The sequence below is a fragment of the Leiobunum rupestre genome, chromosome 1, assembly GCF_980474605.1.
Source record: "Leiobunum rupestre chromosome 1, qqLeiRupe1.1.hap1, whole genome shotgun sequence".
Lineage (NCBI taxonomy): Eukaryota > Metazoa > Arthropoda > Arachnida > Opiliones > Sclerosomatidae > Leiobunum > Leiobunum rupestre.
Genome location: NC_143384.1, coordinates 2,751,033 through 2,773,351, shown reverse-complemented (window position 1 = coordinate 2,773,351; position 22,319 = coordinate 2,751,033). Strand labels below are relative to the sequence as shown.

Sequence of the window (22,319 nt, the reverse complement as noted above, 5' to 3'; positions counted from 1 at the left end):
TCTAGCGCCAATTCGGTTTCAGTTATTTCCCAATTCACCGTCTTCTCCTTGAATTCCAAAACTAGAGCAGAGAGTTCAGCCATTTTGGTATTCAGCTCTTCGATGTCAGTGGTGTCCAAGATTCGTGAACATAGTTCCCGTTTCATCGACCCCATTGTGGACAACGGGTACTCTACCGTTACGTCACTGTTCGAATCGTCATGGTAATTGTCGTGTTTATTTACTTCCAAACGTCCTTCACTGGTTGCACCCTGTGCAACTGGTGTTGTTTCCGGTGGTATCAACAGAGCTTTTATTTTATCGAAGCATTTCCTGTTCAGAATGTCCATCGGTTTATTGTTTTCTTCATTAAGGGCATCCGTGTTAGCTCCATTCTTCATAAGAATCTCTACAATCTGTTGATGACCAACTTCGCAGGCCAAATGCAACGATGTATCTAGCTTGTTGGTAGTAAGTTTGATATTGGCGCTGTGTTGAATGAGCTTATTTGCTAAGTCTCCATTACGGTTGATTATGGCGTAGTGCCAAGGCGTAAACCCTTCTTTGTTTATTAAGTTTGGGTTTAACCCATTTTGGAGTAGAAGAAGAACCAACTCTTTGTGGTCTTTTCGTGCCGCCACGTGGAGCAGGGTGTCACCATTGACCTTAACGTTTGCGTTGAATCCTTTTTTCAACAGCAGAGTGACAATGTCTGTCTGACCTTTCTTCGTAGCGAGATACAGCGAATTCCTTTCGTCATTATCTTCGTAGTTGACCTTCGCGCCTTTCTCCAGTAATAGCTTTACAATTTGCGTATGTCCTTTCTTCGTAGAGTCCATCGTGACTGGTTTCGTGTAGCGCCTTTTGCTCCAAAAGCGCCACGCATTCGTCGTAGTTCCCTTGACGCGCTGCGTGATTGAGTCGAAGCCAAAGCGGGAATTCTTTTTCGATCACGTCCAGTATTTCCAGGCGATTGTTTTCCTTAGCCCTGTCCACAGGTCTTTTATTTTTGTTGTCCTTAACTTCAAGACTAGCTCCGTTGTGAAGTAGTAGGCGGACCACGTTTATGTGTTTATAATAGATCGCTCGCATTAAAGGAGACGTACCATCGTTGTCGACCGTATTTAGTTTGGCTCCGTTTTCCATGAGGGCCTTGCACATGTCGTAATGACCTCTTTGAGCCGCCCAATGCAAGGGACTCATTCCACAATTATCTTTCTTATTGACGTCGGCTCCAATTCGAATTAACTGCAGCACCCTATCCAGTTCTTTGTTACCGTTCCTAGTGGCCTCTATTAAGCTCATCACAAGGTGATTTCTAGAAAAAACAAATAGAAAAACTGATTAATGCTGAGTTATTATTTGCGATTAGTTAAGTCAGTCAGCCTTTTTATTTCGGGTTTTACTAATATATCTCAGTTGGAAATTGGGAAAAAAAAGTAACCGAACGGTACTTTAAATGGGGCTACAAATCGTCATGTAAAGTGGAAATTCAGTTTTTTTTTCAATAACCAGTTTAAGATTTGTAGTTCTAACTTCGAAAATCTTCAAAATCGATATAGAGCTTAGAATAGCTATTTTCCGAGTGTCAAATACGTTTACGATGGAAATGCTATAATAAACACTATTGTTATATATATCATTTGAATTATTTTTTATATTTGACCAATGCCATTTTAATTAATATTCCAAATCTTCGTCATTAAATTAATATTTTCGTTTTTACTTAAAATATGCCATACAATTGGATTACGAATCAAAATTAATTTTAAGCCGCTAGGGGGCTAAAAGAAATAAGAAAATTATTATTTGTTAATTGTTTGACTTCTGAAATCTAAGCCAATGCTGTTATTGTTAAATTAGAAACAAGTTGGCCAGCTTGCCAAAATATACCTCTCCTCGGAAGCATTATCCCTTCGGCGTATTAACTACTGCTGGACACGGCACTCAACAATATTTCGCCATATTCAAAGCGTCATTCTTAAAGCCGTAATCCCGGTGCTATCCCAACCAGTAGAATGCTTCTTATTATAATTATAATACATATTACAAACGTCATTGCCTTAAACAAATTTCCGATATCAATAGAACGTTATTAAATTAACAAAGCAACAAAATGGGAAATAGAAAATTCAAAATTTTAAATTATAAGAACGCTCACGAAACGTAAAATAAACGTGCAAGAAACTATTTAATAGAAAAAAACAATTAAATTTGTATGGAAAACAAAAGTTAAAGAGAAAACCAAAACTATACGGGAAAGCACTAATGAAAATTACGTGGGCTCATGATGACCACACAACGAAACCCAACGAATAAAATCTTAGACATTAATTCTCCCCCTTAGTATCAACACTTTCGATAGACCAAATAAAACAAGATAAAATATATAATAATAACCTAACCAAGTAACAAGTTAATTAAAATACTTATGAATCAAGAAAAAGTAAATCTAAATAACCACAGTAATAAATATTGTATTAGCAAAAGCATGTTATAAAAATATGTAATAATAACCCAATCAAACAACCAGGTAATTCACTCCTTCGCAGAGTGGAGAAGTAATCAAGGTTAAAAATTTAATCGGATTAAATTTAATACAGCCAAAGATACAGACATCAAATTTAACCAGATTTAATCAACCAAGATTGCAGATTTAATCATGGGAGTGAAAATGTATCACACATTTAACGCCTGTACCTGTGGTTCATTGGTAGAACACTCGCTGGTCATGCAGGAGGGCTCGGGTTCGAATCCCGCCCGATGCGATCGCAAATTGATACTAAGACGAATACCGTAAACAACTGGTGGAAACCCCGTCATTTGGACATTGACACGTGTACCGTAACCCTCAGCACTCGGTCCGTCCCAATAGTCAATAAGATGACGTTGGAGAGAAACCCCCATACATACAAACACTAGACGTAAACATTACAATAACTAAATTGCTATAAAAAACTGAGTCAAAAACGTCCGGACGGGGAGCGTTAACAAAAAAAAACAAAAAAACAAACCGAAACCCACGCCAAATTCATCGGTTAACGCTCACCGTCGCACGGTAGTTTTGCCAACTTTACCTTTAAACTGCGAACACGGTTTTTGGACTTCGACCCTGCGAAAACGTTCACAGCGAACACAGACAGACAGACAGGGTGATTGTAAAACCCCTCGGCCCTCCTAGGTTACATTTGTTTTTCTTCCACCGTTAAATTGCAACTGACGAGATGCTTCCATCTAGGAGCAACAAACACAAGAAAAACGCAGCTAGCCTTAACACGCGCTAACGAAGTGATGTGTATAAAATTCATTGAATGGATCTTTACGTTGAACGTTATACACTCTTTTTCGCGGATTTATTATATCCATCTTACTAGCCTCCCGCTCGTCGGCCATTGCCAATGCCCTCAGCGGAGCGTCTAGCATCCACTCTTTAGGTATCCGTAATGAAGGATGGGGCTGAAAGGGGGTTAACCAAACATGGACGCACCCAGAAAATACCGCGAAAAAGTACACGGGCGGGGAGAAGTCTAACAAATGAAAAATGTTCACAAGAAAATGCATGACTTTTGACGGTTTGCGCGAAATTTAAATTCTGAGCGCTACAATATCACGTGAAAGTGATTTTGAAATACTATTTGATATTCGATCGGTCAAATGGAACTATTTTTACCAAAACTAATCGACTTTTAAGTATTCGATTTGATTTTTGATATGGCTATAAAAATATTTTATATTTGATTCGATCCCCATAAAATGGTATTAGCACACCTCTGGTAATTTGAAAAAACTATAAAATGATCAACTATAAAATGATCGACTATAAAACGATCAACGATAAAACGATCAACGATAAAACGATCGACGATAAAACGATCGACGATAAAACGATCGACGATAAAACGATCGACGATAAAACGATCGCCGATAAAACGATCGCCGATAAAACGATCGCCGATAAAACGATCGCCGATAAAACGATCGCCGATAAAACGATCGCCGATAAAACGATCGCCGACAAAACGATCGCCGATAAAACGATCGCCGATAAAACGATCGCCGATAAAACGATCGCCGATAAAACGATCGCCGATAAAACGATCGCCGATAAAACGATCGCCGACAAAACGATCGCCGACAAAACGATCGCCGACAAAACGATCGCCGACAAAACGATCGCCGACAAAACGATCGCCGACAAAACGATCACCGATAAAACGATCACCGACAAAACGATCACCGACAAAACGATCACCGACAAAACGATCACCGATAAAACGATCACCGATAAAACGATCACCGATAAAACGATCACCGATAAAACGATCAGCGATAAAACGATCAGCGATAAAACGATCAGCGATAAAACGATCAGCGATAAAACGATCAGCGATAAAACGATCGCCGACAAAACGATCACCGATAAAACGATCAGCGATAAAACGATCAGCGATAAAACGATCAGCGATAAAACGATCAGCGATAAAACGATCACCGATAAAACGATCACCGATAAAACGATCGCCGACAAAACGATCACCGACAAAACGATCACCGATAAAACGATCAGCGATAAAACGATCACCGATAAAACGATCACCGATAAAACGATCAGCGATAAAACGATCGCCGACAAAACGATCACCGATAAAACGATCAGCGATAAAACGATCAGCGATAAAACGATCAGCGATAAAACGATCAGCGATAAAACGATCAGCGATAAAACGATCACCGATAAAACGATCACCGACAAAACGATCGCCGACAAAACGATCACCGACAAAACGATCACCGATAAAACGATCACCGATAAAACGATCACCGATAAAACGATCACCGATAAAACGATCAGCGATAAAACGATCAGCGATAAAACGATCAGCGATAAAACGATCAGCGATAAAACGATCAGCGATAAAACGATCGCCGACAAAACGATCACCGATAAAACGATCAGCGATAAAACGATCAGCGATAAAACGATCAGCGATAAAACGATCAGCGATAAAACGATCACCGATAAAACGATCACCGATAAAACGATCACCGATAAAACGATCAGCGATAAAACGATCACCGATAAAACGATCACCGATAAAACGATCAGCGATAAAACGATCAGCGATAAAACGATCAGCGATAAAACGATCAGCGATAAAACGATCAGCGATAAAACGATCACCGATAAAACGATCAGCGATAAAACGATCAGCGATAAAACGATCAGCGATAAAACGATCACCGATAAAACGATCAGCGATAAAACGATCACCGATAAAACGATCACCGATAAAACGATCACCGATAAAACGATCAGCGATAAAACGATCACCGATAAAACGATCACCGATAAAACGATCAGCGATAAAACGATCAGCGATAAAACGATCAGCGATAAAACGATCAGCGATAAAACGATCAGCGATAAAACGATCACCGATAAAACGATCAGCGATAAAACGATCAGCGATAAAACGATCAGCGATAAAACGATCACCGATAAAACGATCACCGATAAAACGATCACCGATAAAACGATCAGCGATAAAACGATCAGCGATAAAACGATCAGCGATAAAACGATCACCGATAAAACGATCAGCGATAAAACGATCACCGATAAAACGATCAGCGATAAAACGATCACCGATAAAACGATCAGCGATAAAACGATCACCGATAAAACGATCACCGATAAAACGATCACCGACAAAACGATCACCGACAAAACGATCACCGACAAAACGATCACCGATAAAACGATCACCGATAAAACGATCACCGATAAAACGATCACCGATAAAACGATCAGCGATAAAACGATCACCGATAAAACGATCACCGATAAAACGATCAGCGATAAAACGATCAGCGATAAAACGATCAGCGATAAAACGATCAGCGATAAAACGATCAGCGATAAAACGATCACCGATAAAACGATCAGCGATAAAACGATCAGCGATAAAACGATCAGCGATAAAACGATCACCGATAAAACGATCACCGATAAAACGATCACCGATAAAACGATCAGCGATAAAACGATCACCGATAAAACGATCACCGATAAAACGATCACCGATAAAACGATCAGCGATAAAACGATCACCGATAAAACGATCACCGATAAAACGATCAGCGATAAAACGATCAGCGATAAAACGATCAGCGATAAAACGATCAGCGATAAAACGATCAGCGATAAAACGATCACCGATAAAACGATCACCGATAAAACGATCAGCGATAAAACGATCAGCGATAAAACGATCACCGATAAAACGATCAGCGATAAAACGATCAGCGATAAAACGATCACCGATAAAACGATCACCGATAAAACGATCACCGATAAAACGATCACCGATAAAACGATCACCGATAAAACGATCACCGATAAAACGATCAGCGATAAAACGATCAGCGATAAAACGATCAGCGATAAAACGATCAGCGATAAAACGATCAGCGATAAAACGATCACCGATAAAACGATCGCCGATAAAACGATCACCGATAAAACGATCACCGATAAAACGATCACCGATAAAACGATCGCCGATAAAACGATCAGCGATAAAACGATCACCGATAAAACGATCACCGATAAAACGATCGCCGATAAAACGATCGCCGATAAAACGATCGCCGATAAAACGATCGCCGATAAAACGATCGCCGATAAAACGATCGCCGATAAAACGATCGCCGATAAAACGATCGCCGATAAAACGATCGCCGATAAAACGATCGCCGACAAAACGATCGCCGATAAAACGATCGCCGATAAAACGATCGCCGATAAAACGATCGCCGACAAAACGATCGCCGATAAAACGATCGCCGATAAAACGATCGCCGATAAAACGATCGCCGACAAAACGATCGCCGATAAAACGATCGCCGACAAAACGATCGCCGATAAAACGATCGCCGACAAAACGATCACCGATAAAACGATCGCCGATAAAACGATCGCCGATAAAACGATCGCCGATAAAACGATCGCCGACAAAACGATCGCCGATAAAACGATCGCCGACAAAACGATCGCCGATAAAACGATCGCCGACAAAACGATCACCGATAAAACGATCGCCGATAAAACGATCGCCGATAAAACGATCGCCGACAAAACGATCGCCGATAAAACGATCGCCGATAAAACGATCGCCGATAAAACGATCGCCGACAAAACGATCGCCGATAAAACGATCGCCGACAAAACGATCGCCGATAAAACGATCGCCGACAAAACGATCACCGATAAAACGATCGCCGATAAAACGATCGCCGATAAAACGATCGCCGATAAAACGATCGCCGACAAAACGATCGCCGATAAAACGATCGCCGACAAAACGATCGCCGATAAAACGATCGCCGACAAAACGATCACCGATAAAACGATCGCCGATAAAACGATCGCCGATAAAACGATCGCCGACAAAACGATCACCGATAAAACGATCGCCGATAAAACGATCGCCGACAAAACGATCGCCGATAAAACGATCGCCGATAAAACGATCGCCGATAAAACGATCGCCGATAAAACGATCGCCGATAAAACGATCGCCGACAAAACGATCGCCGATAAAACGATCGCCGATAAAACGATCGCCGACAAAACGATCGCCGATAAAACGATCGCCGATAAAACGATCGCCGATAAAACGATCGCCGATAAAACGATCGCCGATGAAACGATCGCCGACAAAACGATCGCCGACAAAACGATCGCCGACAAAACGATCGCCGACAAAACGATCAGCGATAAAACGATCACCGATAAAACGATCACCGATAAAACGATCAGCGACAAAACGATCACCGATAAAACGATCAGCGATAAAACGATCACCGATAAAACGATCACCGATAAAACGATCACCGATAAAACGATCACCGACAAAACGATCACCGATAAAACGATCAGCGATAAAACGATCACCGATAAAACGATCACCGATAAAACGATCACCGATAAAACGATCACCGATAAAACGATCACCGATAAAACGATCACCGATAAAACGATCAGCGATAAAACGATCACCGATAAAACGATCACCGATAAAACGATCAGCGATAAAACGATCAGCGATAAAACGATCAGCGATAAAACGATCAGCGATAAAACGATCAGCGATAAAACGATCACCGATAAAACGATCACCGATAAAACGATCACCGATAAAACGATCACCGATAAAACGATCAGCGATAAAACGATCACCGATAAAACGATCACCGATAAAACGATCAGCGATAAAACGATCACCGATAAAACGATCAGCGATAAAACGATCACCGATAAAACGATCAGCGATAAAACGATCACCGATAAAACGATCACCGATAAAACGATCAGCGATAAAACGATCACCGATAAAACGATCACCGATAAAACGATCAGCGATAAAACGATCAGCGATAAAACGATCACCGACAAAACGATCACCGATAAAACGATCACCGATAAAACGATCACCGATAAAACGATCACCGATAAAACGATCACCGATAAAACGATCACCGATAAAACGATCACCGATAAAACGATCACCGATAAAACGATCACCGATAAAACGATCACCGATAAAACGATCAGCGATAAAACGATCACCGATAAAACGATCACCGATAAAACGATCAGCGATAAAACGATCACCGATAAAACGATCACCGATAAAACGATCAGCGATAAAACGATCACCGATAAAACGATCAGCGATAAAACGATCACCGATAAAACGATCAGCGATAAAACGATCACCGATAAAACGATCACCGATAAAACGATCAGCGATAAAACGATCACCGATAAAACGATCACCGATAAAACGATCAGCGATAAAACGATCAGCGATAAAACGATCAGCGATAAAACGATCAGCGATAAAACGATCAGCGATAAAACGATCAGCGATAAAACGATCAGCGATAAAACGATCAGCGATAAAACGATCAGCGATAAAACGATCAGCGATAAAACGATCAGCGATAAAACGATCAGCGATAAAACGATCACCGATAAAACGATCACCGATAAAACGATCAGCGATAAAACGATCACCGATAAAACGATCACCGATAAAACGATCACCGATAAAACGATCACCGATAAAACGATCACCGATAAAACGATCACCGATAAAATGATTAACTTTAAAATGATTACTTAACGCGAGGGTAAGGGGCGCCGTTTGGTGTTCAAAAAGCTTAAACCTATTGCCAAGACGAACCACTAAAAACCGTGGTGGGGTTGGCTCCCGCCAAGGGCGCCAGAACACCTAGTTACGGCTCTGATTTTACCCCATACCAAGTTAAGGGGCTTTCTGTTAAAAAAAGATATGTTGATTTTAGGGGGGGGAGATGTAAGAACTATTTGGCACTAGGCCAAAAATTGCTTCACGGAGAGTTGGTGGCGTTTCAAGCGCCTCGATATCTATATATAGCACTGCTTCCATACAGTGGGGGAGAATTTTGGCCACGGTTAGACGATTGGTGCCGTGTTATTTTGGCGGTCTTAAAAAAAATAACCAGCTAGGCTAATACCCAAGGCACCACCTTAGGCCTAAGTCATCAAGCGACTTTTGAAGCCTTAAGTAGACCTGGACTGACGATCAATAGCGCCTCTGACATTCCTAAATACTCTGTGAGTAGGATCTCATTAAATAATGTTTTATAAATTGATTTTGTGATGCTTACGCTTATATAAAAATTAGTACCATTAATTAGGAGAGTTTGGCTAAAGAAAAAGTAGCCAATAGATGGCCGACCCTGTGTAGCCCCTTCAGATATTTATGGGCGTTCCCCCAATTTATAGAAGTACTGAGGTGCAGCCGAATATATAGGAGACAGCGGGAAATTTAAATTTTACAAGCTAACTGCGATCGCTTTAATTTCTTTTTAGTTTTTACACGTGTAAATTTTAAAGCATATTTATAATTAGCGAAAAATAAATTTCACTTTCTCAGATATTTATTTGAACTGAAATACAAATTTTGTACTAGAATTAACAAAGGAACAACACTGACCGTTGTTTTGCCTTTTAGCTCTTAATTAGTTTAGTTTTGCTTAGATTGTTCGCAATTTTCCAAAATTAAATTGATAATGAATTTATAACAAAGTGACAATTAACTAATTTAGAGATCGATCGACACGAAAATTTGGTAGTGTTCCCTTTCCGTAGGTACTCCAGTGTAAAGCCCACTCAATATCCTTAGGGGATACTAAGCGCCATCCGTGGTAGAATAATATTTTGCCAAAATTAAATTCCCTGACATTTCCAGGTTTTCTTTGACCAAACTGCCAAATTTCCCTGACCATTTTTGTAGAATAAATTATGTTTTGAGGTAAAATCTTGAAAATTATTTATTATCTATGTATAATACATCTTTAAAAAATGTATTTGCAGGATTTTGTTGGGGTCATTTTAAAATTCCCTGACTATTCCCTGACCTTTTGGGAACATTTTACAATTCCCTGACCTTTTGGGAACATTTTACAATTCCCTGACCTTTTGGGGACATTTTACAATTCCCTGACCTTTTGGAAACATTTTACAATTCCCTGACCTTTTGGAAACATTTTACAATTCCCTGACCTTTTGGGAACATTTTACAATTCCCTGACCTTTTGGGAACATTTTACAATTCCCTGACCTTTTGGGAACATTTTACAATTCCCTGACCTTTTGGGAACATTTTACAATTCCCTGACCTTTTGGGAACATTTTACAATTCCCTGACCTTTTGGGAACATTTTACAATTCCCTGACCTTTTGGGAACATTCTACAATTCCCTGACCTTTTGGGAACATTTTACAATTCCCTGACCTTTTGGAAACATTTTACAATTCCCTGACCTCTTGGGAACATTTTACAATTCCCTGACCTTTTGGAAACATTTTACAATTCCCTGACCTTTTGGAAACATTTTACAATTCCCTGACCTTTTGGCAACATTTTACAATTCCCTGACCTTTTGGCAACATTTTACAATTCCCTGACCTTTTGGCAACATTTTACAATTCCCTGACCTTTTGGCAACATTTTACAATTCCCTGACCTTTTGGGAACATTTTACAATTCCCTGACCTTTTGGGAACATTTTACAATTCCCTGACCTTTTGGGAACATTTTACAATTCCGATTTTTCCAGGTTTTCCAGGTATTCCACGTCGTATACTAACCCTGTAAAATCCGGTTTTGACGTCACGTTGACAACCTTAACTCAAAAAACTCAACGATGGAAAAATCAAGTTTCTTCGAAAGCGTGACGTCACAGCACGCGAGAAGGCTAGCTGCGTACGGCACAGCAGACGATATTTTATAAAAATTACAACATTCGTAAAAAAGCGTTTAACAGGACAGGATGAAAAGTCCCAATGGAATCAACGCGAGCGTAAAACGGTATAAGACCGTTAAGCTTCACTGAACGAAGCCGACTTTAAGGTCCGGAGGTGGCGCTCCCCGACGGCCGACGAAGTAAATAAAAACCCAACTTTTGATTCGCACCAATACTCTCTTTTATATCCTTATTTGTGAGAGCTGCCATTTTATTACAGGTCTGATTTCAAATAGTGCATGAAAGGCTGCTTCACGCGGTCAAGTGCACGCGACGTCTCGAGCTGTTGAGCACGTGCAGGCGCCCTTGCCTGTACTATTTGAAATTAGGCCTGTAATGAAATGCCCGACTTCGTAAAAGAGTGTATACATGGATTTGAAATTTATTGGACGAGCGGACTGAATTGTCCCAAAGGTCACAATGGCTCTAACCAGTGTAACCTTTCAGGTCCTTTTTTTTATTTTACTGTGGTTTATTTACTTTTGTTATTAGATTTCCCCCCGCACTCTTGACCCTCTATATTAATAATTTTTGTTAAGTATTCGTAAAGCCCCATATATCAAATGTCTTAGAATTCAAACCTCTAATTAATAAAATTCAATCCCACGTGAAATATAATTAAAATTAATGTTAAACCAAAAACCTTTATAACTTTTGAACGATACATTCGAATAAAATATAGTTAATACGTGTATTAAAACTCTATCCCCCCGCCATAAGACATAAAATCAAGGTAATTAATTAAACAGTGTACTTAATATAAATTATATACTAAATCGCTGCTTTCAACAAGGCTAAAATTAAAATCCCTCGCTTATGATTTTTCAAGTGTTTTTTTATCGATCACAAGACCGTTGTACAATATATTCAGAGTCATCTCAGACCAGGTTTTTCCCAAAACTTTCCGAACTAGACCAGTAATATCCCCTCAGCTCACAGCGATCCCACGTAACCATTATCATGTTCGCGGGCATCTAGCCCACTACCAGGTAGCTAGATCCAAACAAAAGCGCGCCTTTTCCAAAGCCAGGCCACAGGGGCGAAAGGACGCCCGAACATTTCCGCTTGGAGACAAAAATGAAAGTAACCTCGAGACTCCCTAGTACCCTCCCCCTTCCCAACCCCGAGTGATTTTTCGACTAACCCTTGTCTTGTTCTATCCGATTACAAATTTCCCACTCACATAGGCCTATCGCCCCTCTGTATTTTTAATCATAATTATTAAACTCATACCTTTTCCCAACACCTTTCCATGACGATATAGAGTTTTTAATGATTGAGACAATAAATATCCATTACTAGTTTTAATAATTGGTGAAGATATATTCAGCTGAAAACTATCCAGAAATCTTTACACTCGTCGCCACGTTTCAACCTTCACACTGAAAAACTCTTTTTTTAAAAACAAAACCAATTGCTTTTTGTTTCAACTTTGCCCCACAATCCCTGGAACGAAACCAAGAGACAGAGCCCCAAAAGAGTTCTTGGAATTGACTAGATATGTAAAGATATTTTCAAGACTCAGGCAGTCGAGGGCGCGAAATGCGCGATCAGTCCTCACCAACTATTCAGATGAGATCCTGGCAGAGTATTCCGACCAGAAGAGCATGGACCCTCAAATCACCTGTTGATCACCCAAAATCTAGCCGTTCCGAGAGAAGAAAGCCAGATGACCGAGTCCGATTCCCTCGCCTAACCGAACATTTCAGACCGAAATCCGAAGAACCTACGCCCCCGTCAGCTTGTAAGAAGTCAGGATAAAGAGAAGAAAAGTAGAATCACAAACTATCAATCCGGCCGCCAAACCCGTAGACGTGTAATAAATACTGTCCGAGAAAGGTTAACAAGATGTCTAGGACATTTAAGTACACACAATCCCACTGATGTATTAACTTAATAAACCCAAGAGGAATGTTATCGGAAAAGAATTATTTGAGTTACCTGGTTTTGGAAATAAGGTAGCGAAACGCAAACACGTTCATTTAATTTATTTTTATAAAAACCAAGGTTTTCGAGTTACCTGGTTTTGGAAATAAGGTGGCGAAACGCGAACACGTTCATTTAAAATAATTTTTATAAAAACCAAGTTTTTCGAGTTACCTGGTTTTGGAAATAAGGTGGTGAAACGCGAACACGTTCATTTAAATTAATTTTTATAAAAACCAAGTTTTTCGAGTTACCTGGTTTTGGAAATAAGGTGGTGAAACGCGAACACGTTCATTTAAATTAATTTTTATAAAAACCAAGTTTTTCGAGTTACCTGGTTTTGGAAATAAGGTGGCGAAACGCGAACACGTTCATTTAAATTAATTTTTATAAAAACCAAGTTTTTCGAGTTACCTGGTTTTGGAAATAAGGTGGCGAAACGCGAACGAGTTAGATGGCACCTGTATCAATTGGCACGAAATTCAAATATGACAATAGTGCCTACGCGGGTGGTGGGGTACATTTAATTGAAAATCGACCAAAAACACTAAAGTCGGCAAATTCCCCACTTCTCGGGCTCCGATCCCAAAAATTACGAAAATCCCGTCGAGGCTATAATAGTGCCTACCGATTGAGATATCAATCGCCTTTGTACCACTAACGTACCGCGAGCAATCGTGTGTACGGCAGCTGGTCAAAAAAATATTTAGTGGCACACTTATGCTTAACTTCTGGGCATAACAAATATTTAGGGTCACACTTATTTTTTACGTGCCTGTTCATACGTTATTCTTATTGCAAGCAGGCTTTCAGTGGAATGCGAATATAGCTTCAGCGCGTAAAGAATTCAGGTATGACGCGAAATGGCTAATTAACTCACTTAAAATTAACTTTTTCCAACGCGGCTGCAACCTAAGCTGGAATAGGCCTAGAAGTAACAAAACTGGTGATTTTTGATCAAATCTTACTTACGTACTTCCTGTCGTACGACGTGCGTAAAAAGGGCGTTAAACGTGCGTAAAACGTTGGGGGTCACACTTATTGTTACTTCTGGGAACACGTTGAAAGCTCGGCGCGAACGGCCTTGAAAAATGCGAGAGGGAAACTGGCGTTTAGAACTCTATAGACACGCGGATTTACCATGTCGGAAGTTGCGGGGGTCCGTATACGCTGTCCAAAAAACCTCACTTAGAATTAAAATTAAGCAACGTAATTGCAAATCTAGGTTTAAGGGGAACCACAGCTATTCAAAAATATAACTCTCATGAAAATCGGACTTAAATTAAAGAACGTTATGTAGACTTTTAGGCGAAAATATAAAACCGCGAAAATTGGGGTCCTGTAAATTAACCAGGAAACTATACTTAAATTTAATATTTACTGATATAACTGAAGTTGTATATCCGCTGAATCCTAACCTAACCAAAAATATTTTTTTAACGTTATCGGACTTAATTTTAAATAAAATATCAACCACACAAAGCGAAACCACAAAAAATAGTAAATTGGGCATTTGCCCAACTTCTCGGGCTCCGATCCCAAAATTACGAAAATCCCGTCGAGGCTATAATAGTGCCTATCGATTGAGATATCAATCGCCTTTGTACCACTAACGTACCGCGAGCAATCGTGTGTACGGCAGCGGCGGCGGCGGCTACACAGTAGGTGATCATAATACACACAAATCCCTAAGGATTGTGTGTAAAAACGGGTCCCCACGAGGCTGAGAGTTCATTCCATTTCGTATATTTATATCGTATTAAAAAGTATTGTATTTTTTGTTCGTATTACCTAGGAGCAACAAACACAACACCCCACACAAGGTGAAAGCAACCCGTGGATTTTCTTGTGTACATTTTTCATTGGCCGTCGGAAAGGGAAAATTCAGAAATTGTCTCCCCCCCTCCCGCCCGTAAAACGTTCAGAGTAAAGGCTCGTGACGCTCGTCCAATGAAATTCGTACACATCCCTTCGTAGGGCTCGGCATTATCCAACCGTTATCCACAAACTTTGCGGTTATTTTTGATTAATTGAAAAAAATACATTAGTTGGTAACAATTTGATTACAATAACAAATAAAACACCGATAATTATTCAACAAACTTGTTATTGAAATATTTAATATTTAAAAAAAATAATCGTTTAAATTCTCTATGCATGTACAAAAATTTAAATATTAAAAAAGTATTTATATTCGTAAGCGTTTGTTCATATGTTATTCTTTTGGTAATAACAATAAAACGTATTATTCCGTAAGGCAATTTTCACTTTTAGCTTCGAGCTTTTGTTAAAGCAAGTATAAATTATATTTACAAAAATTATGATCGGTTTTATATTCCCGTCTGAAAAATCACGCCTCGTTTCATTTAATTCCTCATTCTCTGCAAAGAGTGTGAATAATATATTGTGGTAAAGCACTAACGGTTATAGATGTCTTAACTTCATACAGTGGCGTATCCAGAAATTTGTCAAGGGGGGCCTCGAGTATGTGAATGTTGAGAAGGGGGGAATATTTAGTACAGTCAAAGGTAGGCCTGGAAACCACCCACTTGTTTACTTCACTGACCGCATATACATTGTGGAACCAAACCTTCCGCTCGCTTAGCTCTACCCAGCATAATTTACCTATATGGCGTACATATTACCGAACGGCTTCTCCAAAGATGTGCTTATAGCTATACATTCTAAATTCCATGCTACCTTCGATAAAAATTTATACTTCTTTCGCTTAGCCTATCGCTTCAAATCCCACGACAGCAGTCATAACAACCATTGCAGCTTCGGCAAATTTTTTTATTTTTTTAGTCGATTGTGACGTGTGGGACAATTCAGTCCTCTCGTCCTTTTGATTAATCAGGGCGAGATATGTGTAATGGCCACGCCAACGGGGGATACGTGGGGACACCCGTGGCGGAAGTATTCCGACCACCCGTTGGGGGATTGGTGGTCGTCCTCGCATAGCCATCGACAAACTCTGCCTTCCAGACGCTTGGGATTACAGGAGTACGCCACTACTCCCGGCGCTTCGGCAAAATTCACTTTGCAAATGGTATTAAAAATGTCAGAAAATTTTCACCGGAAATTGGGAATTCAATACAATTAAAACGTCACAATTAAGCAGCCCTTCAATTGGCCAAGCAAGAGGGGAAAGAATAGGGAAATCAGTGAGCTTTCGTCGAATGGTAGCGACGAAGTAAGAAGGCGTTTCCCTTCTTACTTGCGGGGTCATGCAGAATACGGCCGGTTATCTACTTCAATATATATGAAAAAATATTTAAAAATAATCGAAACATAGGGATACTTAAACAAATGAAAATGTTCATCATGGTCTCTCTAGCATAAAGATATATTTATTTGCTTGTCTTAAAAAAGAGTTAATCGTAAAGATTTTAAATATTTAATTTTTTTTAACGACGAATAGTCGTTTTATGTTTTAGAAATATTAATATTTTTTATGATTAACCATTTCTACGGGAATAAAATAATCGTATCACGGATAATGTGAAACGATTAACGGTACCGCAGAATAGCATACATTATTTTATTTATGGGAAGTGCAGACACCCTCTATAAGTGGATAACCATCGACTGAACGCCGAGCCCTAGCCCTTCGTTAGCGTGTTTAAAGGCCGACTGCGTTCTCTTTGTGTTTGTTGCTCCTAGGTATTACCCTTGCCAATATTATTTGAGTTAGTTGCTTTTTTTTAAGAGTTTAATTGTAGTGTTTATTGTTTAGTGTGTATTGGTTTTTGCCTCACTTCCTCAGAGCCATAGAATGCCAGAATTTACAAACGTTGGACCTGATCCCATAGACCGTACTCGTTACCAAACCGATGCGATACGTTGTTTGTGAAGTATGTCAATCATGACGATTTCCTAAAAAGGTTGCAACAGCTATAAAAACAAAACTTAACATAAGTATCAGTATAAAACTACTTATGTCCGAGTCGTCGTGAAATTAAGTTTAACAAATTAATATTTTTTATATTAAAAAAGTATAATTAAAAACAATTTAATTTTTAAATAAGACTTTCTTTAAAAGTTAAACTTTAAAGATCTATTTATTGAAGCTGAAGTCATTGCTCAACGGTAAACATATTTTATAACCACGTTGTTATTTTTTAAGGTTCCTACTGTTAGATGGCGCTCAAATATTTCCCGAAAGAAATTTTACCCAGTATACCTTGTAAAATAATGAACTAAAAGTCTAGAATTAAAAGATTTGTTTAAAATTTGTATAATTCGCGTAAATATAATTTGTATAAAATTCCTCAATGTTCTATATATATATATTTGTAAACTTGTGAAATATAAAAGGGCTCGTAAACCCGCTTGTAAAACCAAAATTCACAGAATTTTCCGAAAGGGAAAAGTGCATTGTTAGTCGGAGAGCTGCGGGCCCAAAACTTTCCACAAGGTTAAATTTGTAGGCGGCTAGCTAGGGCAGCTCTCTCTCTAACCCATCTTGTAAAATTCCCAGAAGAAAAGGGGACTTCTCGAGGTTGGTGTTACACCTCGTTTTTGAAATCGGAGGCTTCTCATCCGCGATTTTCGTATAATATTGTATTGAATACGACAGTTCGAATTGAGATCCCAACCCAAAAGGGTCTCTTCTCTCCAACTCTGGAAATAAAACTTGAACTCTTTTGATTATTTAAAAACCGTTGTAGATATTTTAAACCGACTAGTAACTAATCCCAACTAACCAAATAATCAAGTTAACGTAGGATAGTTTTTTCAGTCGGGCAACTCCTACCAGCCATTTAGCTCTCCCAAATATTTAAATCAAACTAATATCAACTCCCGAGCAGTGTTTCGCGACATACCTTGCAATAGACCTTTCCACTAAGGCTGCGTTCAACAACTATCAACGGAGAAAAACCGCTGAGTTATCGTTGACTTCTTTTTATCAACGCTACGTCACAAAAATCTAAAAGTTGTTGTACGATTTATAGCTCGCTGACTTAACGAACAAAATATCGTCTGCTACCCCTCCTTTAACTTTGTCGAATGACGTCACGACACCGATGAGCAACGGAAAAACCTGCTCCTCCGACCGCTGACTTCGTTGAGCAACATGACGTAGAAACCGGAAGTTAAAAAAAGCGTACAGTAAGCTCAACGCTCAGCGCTGACCTCAGCGCTGAGTCCGCTGAGTTCCGCTGAACGTAGCCGATGATTTAGATAAACGTTACATATATTACTCCTTGTTTTTACCCTCGCTCGCCTCTTGAGCTCGGTATGTCGTCTGCTACCAAGTGTAAGTATTTACAAAACACGGCGGATTATAATTAACAAATTTATTAATATAACTTGGATTATCTCAAATGTTTAAAGTATAGAAGAATTTCGTTTACTTAACTAGTCATAAAAAGAGATGATTTAAATATTTAAAATATCGAAAAATTTAGAACGGTTTCGATGATGTTTAAGAATTTATAGCCTCGTGGACTAAGGTTTAACATTTCATTGACAACCACTGAAGTGTATCACGTAAAGATTGTTTTTATCATAAAATACTAGCTAATAAACATTAAAGCATTAACAATACTTTCACAGAGTTGATAGGAGTTTTGCAATAATAATTGATTTAATTAGTTTCGAAAATAAATTAAAATCAGTTTGAGCTTAAAAATAACTCCAAAGCCTACCAGAGCTCCGTGTAAAATGTTTGGGAAAATCTTACCGAAAAATGCCAAAAGTACAACCAACATTTTTAACAATAGGTACTTTTGTTTGTTTTTGGTCTTGTTTATTATTTTCGGTTTATTATTTGTCAAGGATTACAATAATGCAAAAGGTTTTAACCGCAATTTATTATTTAGAAAGATATGATAAATATAAAATTTTTACTTGCCAGCAATTTTGGGTAAAATGTAGAATAGCTCCAAGATAAAACCCCTTTATACGACTTGATCTTAGAAATTTTGTCGCGTGGGATCGGTCGCGTACGACAAAATCGCATCGTGTGAACCAGACTTAAGGGTAAAAGATAGTCACACTTCCCGCTAAAACGCGCTTTGCCAGAGGACGAGACGGGAGCGGAGTTGCCGAAGAATGATCGGCTCGTCACGTGAGCGTCATTCGATATTCGGCACAGCCGCGAAATCTCAGAATAAATAAACATTGATAACGCTAAGCGATCTAAATTATCAGGATGTAATTAAACAAGTTGGCAAGCCAAAATATACCTCTCCTCGGAAGCATTGTCCCTAGTGGTATTAATTTCTCGAGATGACCCTTTAAGTTATATCTCCCCAATTCAAAGTTATTTACTAATAACGTAATCCCCGTTCAATCCCGCCCGGTATAAAATTTTAATTTGAATTAAAATAATTGAGACGAAACAACCGAGATTAATTTATTCAGAATATTATAAATTAAGTAGTTACAACAGTGAGTTAGACGTACTAAAACAATGCACAATTGACTTTAACCCTATTTACGGTACAAGTTTAGCAGTTAAATATAATACGAAGCCAATTTTAATGAAAGAAATATCTACAGAGGGTATTTGTATTTTTGTCGCTTACGAAATACTTGCCGCATAGTTAACGCTCATTTTATTTCAACGTTCGCCCGATCAAGATACCGTAGATATCTGGTAGTGGACGACTCGTAGACTATCGGAACCTGTTGACGTTGTGACACATACCGCATGAAAAAGACCAAAACCGTCCAATTTCCAATATCATATAATGACTCGCACACCCAGGATATCAATGACTGCATTAGGAATCGTAGATATCCAAATATCCACACCACCAAAAAACTTATTAACAAAAAGCGAAAAACTTACCACTCACAAAGCACAGAAAGCCACTTGACTAAACGTATATCAATAAATGACCGTAGAGGGAATAGTTAGGGTTCTTTATAAATAAACACAAACGAACCCAATTGATGAACTGCATTAAACATCTTAATCAGCCGAGAAAACGTTTAAAATAAATTACGACCGAGCTGAAAACCAGACCAACTCGATATGTTGTTAATAAATGAATTATTAAGCTTGAAAACCAATACGCTAAACCTAATAGATAAGAATATACGACTGAAAAAACTAAACAAATTACAAAAAACTAACGGGTTCTACCCTTTATCTTATCTGCTGACTGCGCTAAAACAAGATTTGACCATTAAATTTTTTGAAAATGCGACGTATACACTTTGAAGGTTCCGTCAAAAATTATCCTTTCCCAAACGTGAAGGTTCTCAAAACATTAATACACAAAAAATAAGTAAAAAGGTTCCTCCAAAAAATGAACCATTTTGCGGAAGAAGTAAATAATTTTAAAAGAATAAAAGATAAAACAAATATACAACCGCAAAAATAAAACGTCAAATAATAGAAGAAACAATCTTAAACTCCATTCATTAAAATAAAACGTCAAATAATAGAAGAAAAAAATCTTTAACTCCATTCATTAAAAAAACACTAAACAAAAGTATCAAATTGAAATAAAGCAACTTATTATATTAAACAAGATTAAGTCTTTATAATTTTTTCGTAAAAAAACCACATTAGGCCTTCACAATTTCATTCGTAAAAAAATTCAAGACTTTGTTAACTATTATGCTTACAATGAGTGTCTTATTTGCAGTATAGCTTGAAGTTATCGTTGGCTCTGTGGTAGAGCGCTCGACTGCCTAACTGAACGGCCCGGGTTCGAAACCTGAGTGACGCATTTGTTTTTAATCAAATGAGAAATCGCTAAATTAGAATTTCTTCGATGCAATAATTTAAATCTTTCACGAAATTTTGCTCTATTTCAATTAAACAAAAATTTCATGCTCTATTAAATACGCTTTTGATAAAGCTGAAGGTCTAATTTTCAATGAAACGTAATAAGTGTCGGTGGTTCTGTGGTAGAACGTCCGCCTGTCAAACAGGCGGTCTCGGGTTCGAAACCCGCCCGATGCGATCGCATATTGATACTAAGACGAATACCGTGAACAATTGGTGGAAACCCTGCCATTGGATGTTGAGAGGTAGCATTACACTCAGCACTCGGTCCGTCCCAAAAGTCAATAAGAAAGAGTTGGAGAACTACCACCCGTACATACACACCACAAACTCAACACCCACAAACGTCATAACTATAACACAACATTACCACCCTACACATAAACATTACAATAGCGAAATATCCAAACCACTGAATTAAACCTGTCGTGACGGCGAGCGTTGACGAAAAAAAAACCACCAAACCAACCCCGACTGCAAATTAATCCGTTAACGCTCACCGTCCCACGGTGGTTTTGCAAACACGGTTTTTCGACTTTGTTCCCTAATTACTAGCAACTGCGAACGCAGAGATCTCGAGAAACTGCGTACGCAGTGATTACACTTTGCACCGAAAATGCGAACGCGTTCGCAGGCCTGACAGACAGACAGACCCACCCACAGACAGACACGGTCGTTGTATAACCCTCGGAGAGGTAAAAACCACGCCACAGTTAATCGCGTAATCTTAAATGTTCAAACTGCAACGAACAGGACAAGGCTAGTTTAACCAAGAATAAAACTATCACCCCACCTTAGAAAGGCGTTAAATTAAAAAACATAAAATACTCACGAGACAAAAAGAATACTTGTTAACTTTAAACCTTTCTTAAGATGACAGCAGTCGAAGACAAATGAATCAGCGCAACTCCTTTGGAAAAAGCGTCGACAAATTGAGAACCTCCGCAACGAAACTAGTAAGCAACAGTCCCGGTTGGTCACTGCGAGTGCGACGAAATTGCTTTTCCGAGAGAGAGAACGAGATAAAAGATTTTTTTCTACTTGCCTTCTAAGCCCCCCCCCCCTAGCTGAGGCTGGGGGGGGGGCTATTGGGCGGAAACAAAATAATGAGGGATCTGGGGGATCTGTAAGGGGAGGAAGGTCAGTGGCGTAGCTGAGAACTCAGAGGCCCCCCCCCGCAAAAATCTCTATGAGGCCTATAACCTTTTTAAGGAAATCGTCATACAATTGATGGACGAAAATATTCCTAGCCCTTGCTCAAAGATATTTATTCACTAAGGCGGGGGAAGATGGCGACAAATGCTAGTCG

General features: G+C 39.0%; 1 protein-coding gene across 1 annotated transcript; it reads right to left on the bottom strand.

Annotated features, from left to right (window-relative positions):
* Nucleotides 1–738: 738 nt before the first annotated feature.
* LOC149960410 (uncharacterized) lies at nt 739–21,977 on the bottom strand. The gene is made up of 2 exons (XM_090153147.1): nt 21,843–21,977; nt 739–1,297 (listed from the first exon to the last, which is right to left on the bottom strand). The coding sequence occupies exon 2, from the start codon at nt 1,282–1,284 to the stop codon at nt 739–741; it is 546 nt and encodes a 181-aa protein (XP_090009273.1). The 5' UTR covers nt 1,285–1,297; nt 21,843–21,977.
* Nucleotides 21,978–22,319: the final 342 nt, after the last annotated feature.

What these genes read in the sequence shown, in the direction of transcription:
- LOC149960410 (XM_090153147.1), bottom strand. Translation starts at nt 1,284, where the DNA reads ATGAGCTTAATAGAGGCCACTAGGAACGGTAACAAAGAACTGGATAGG.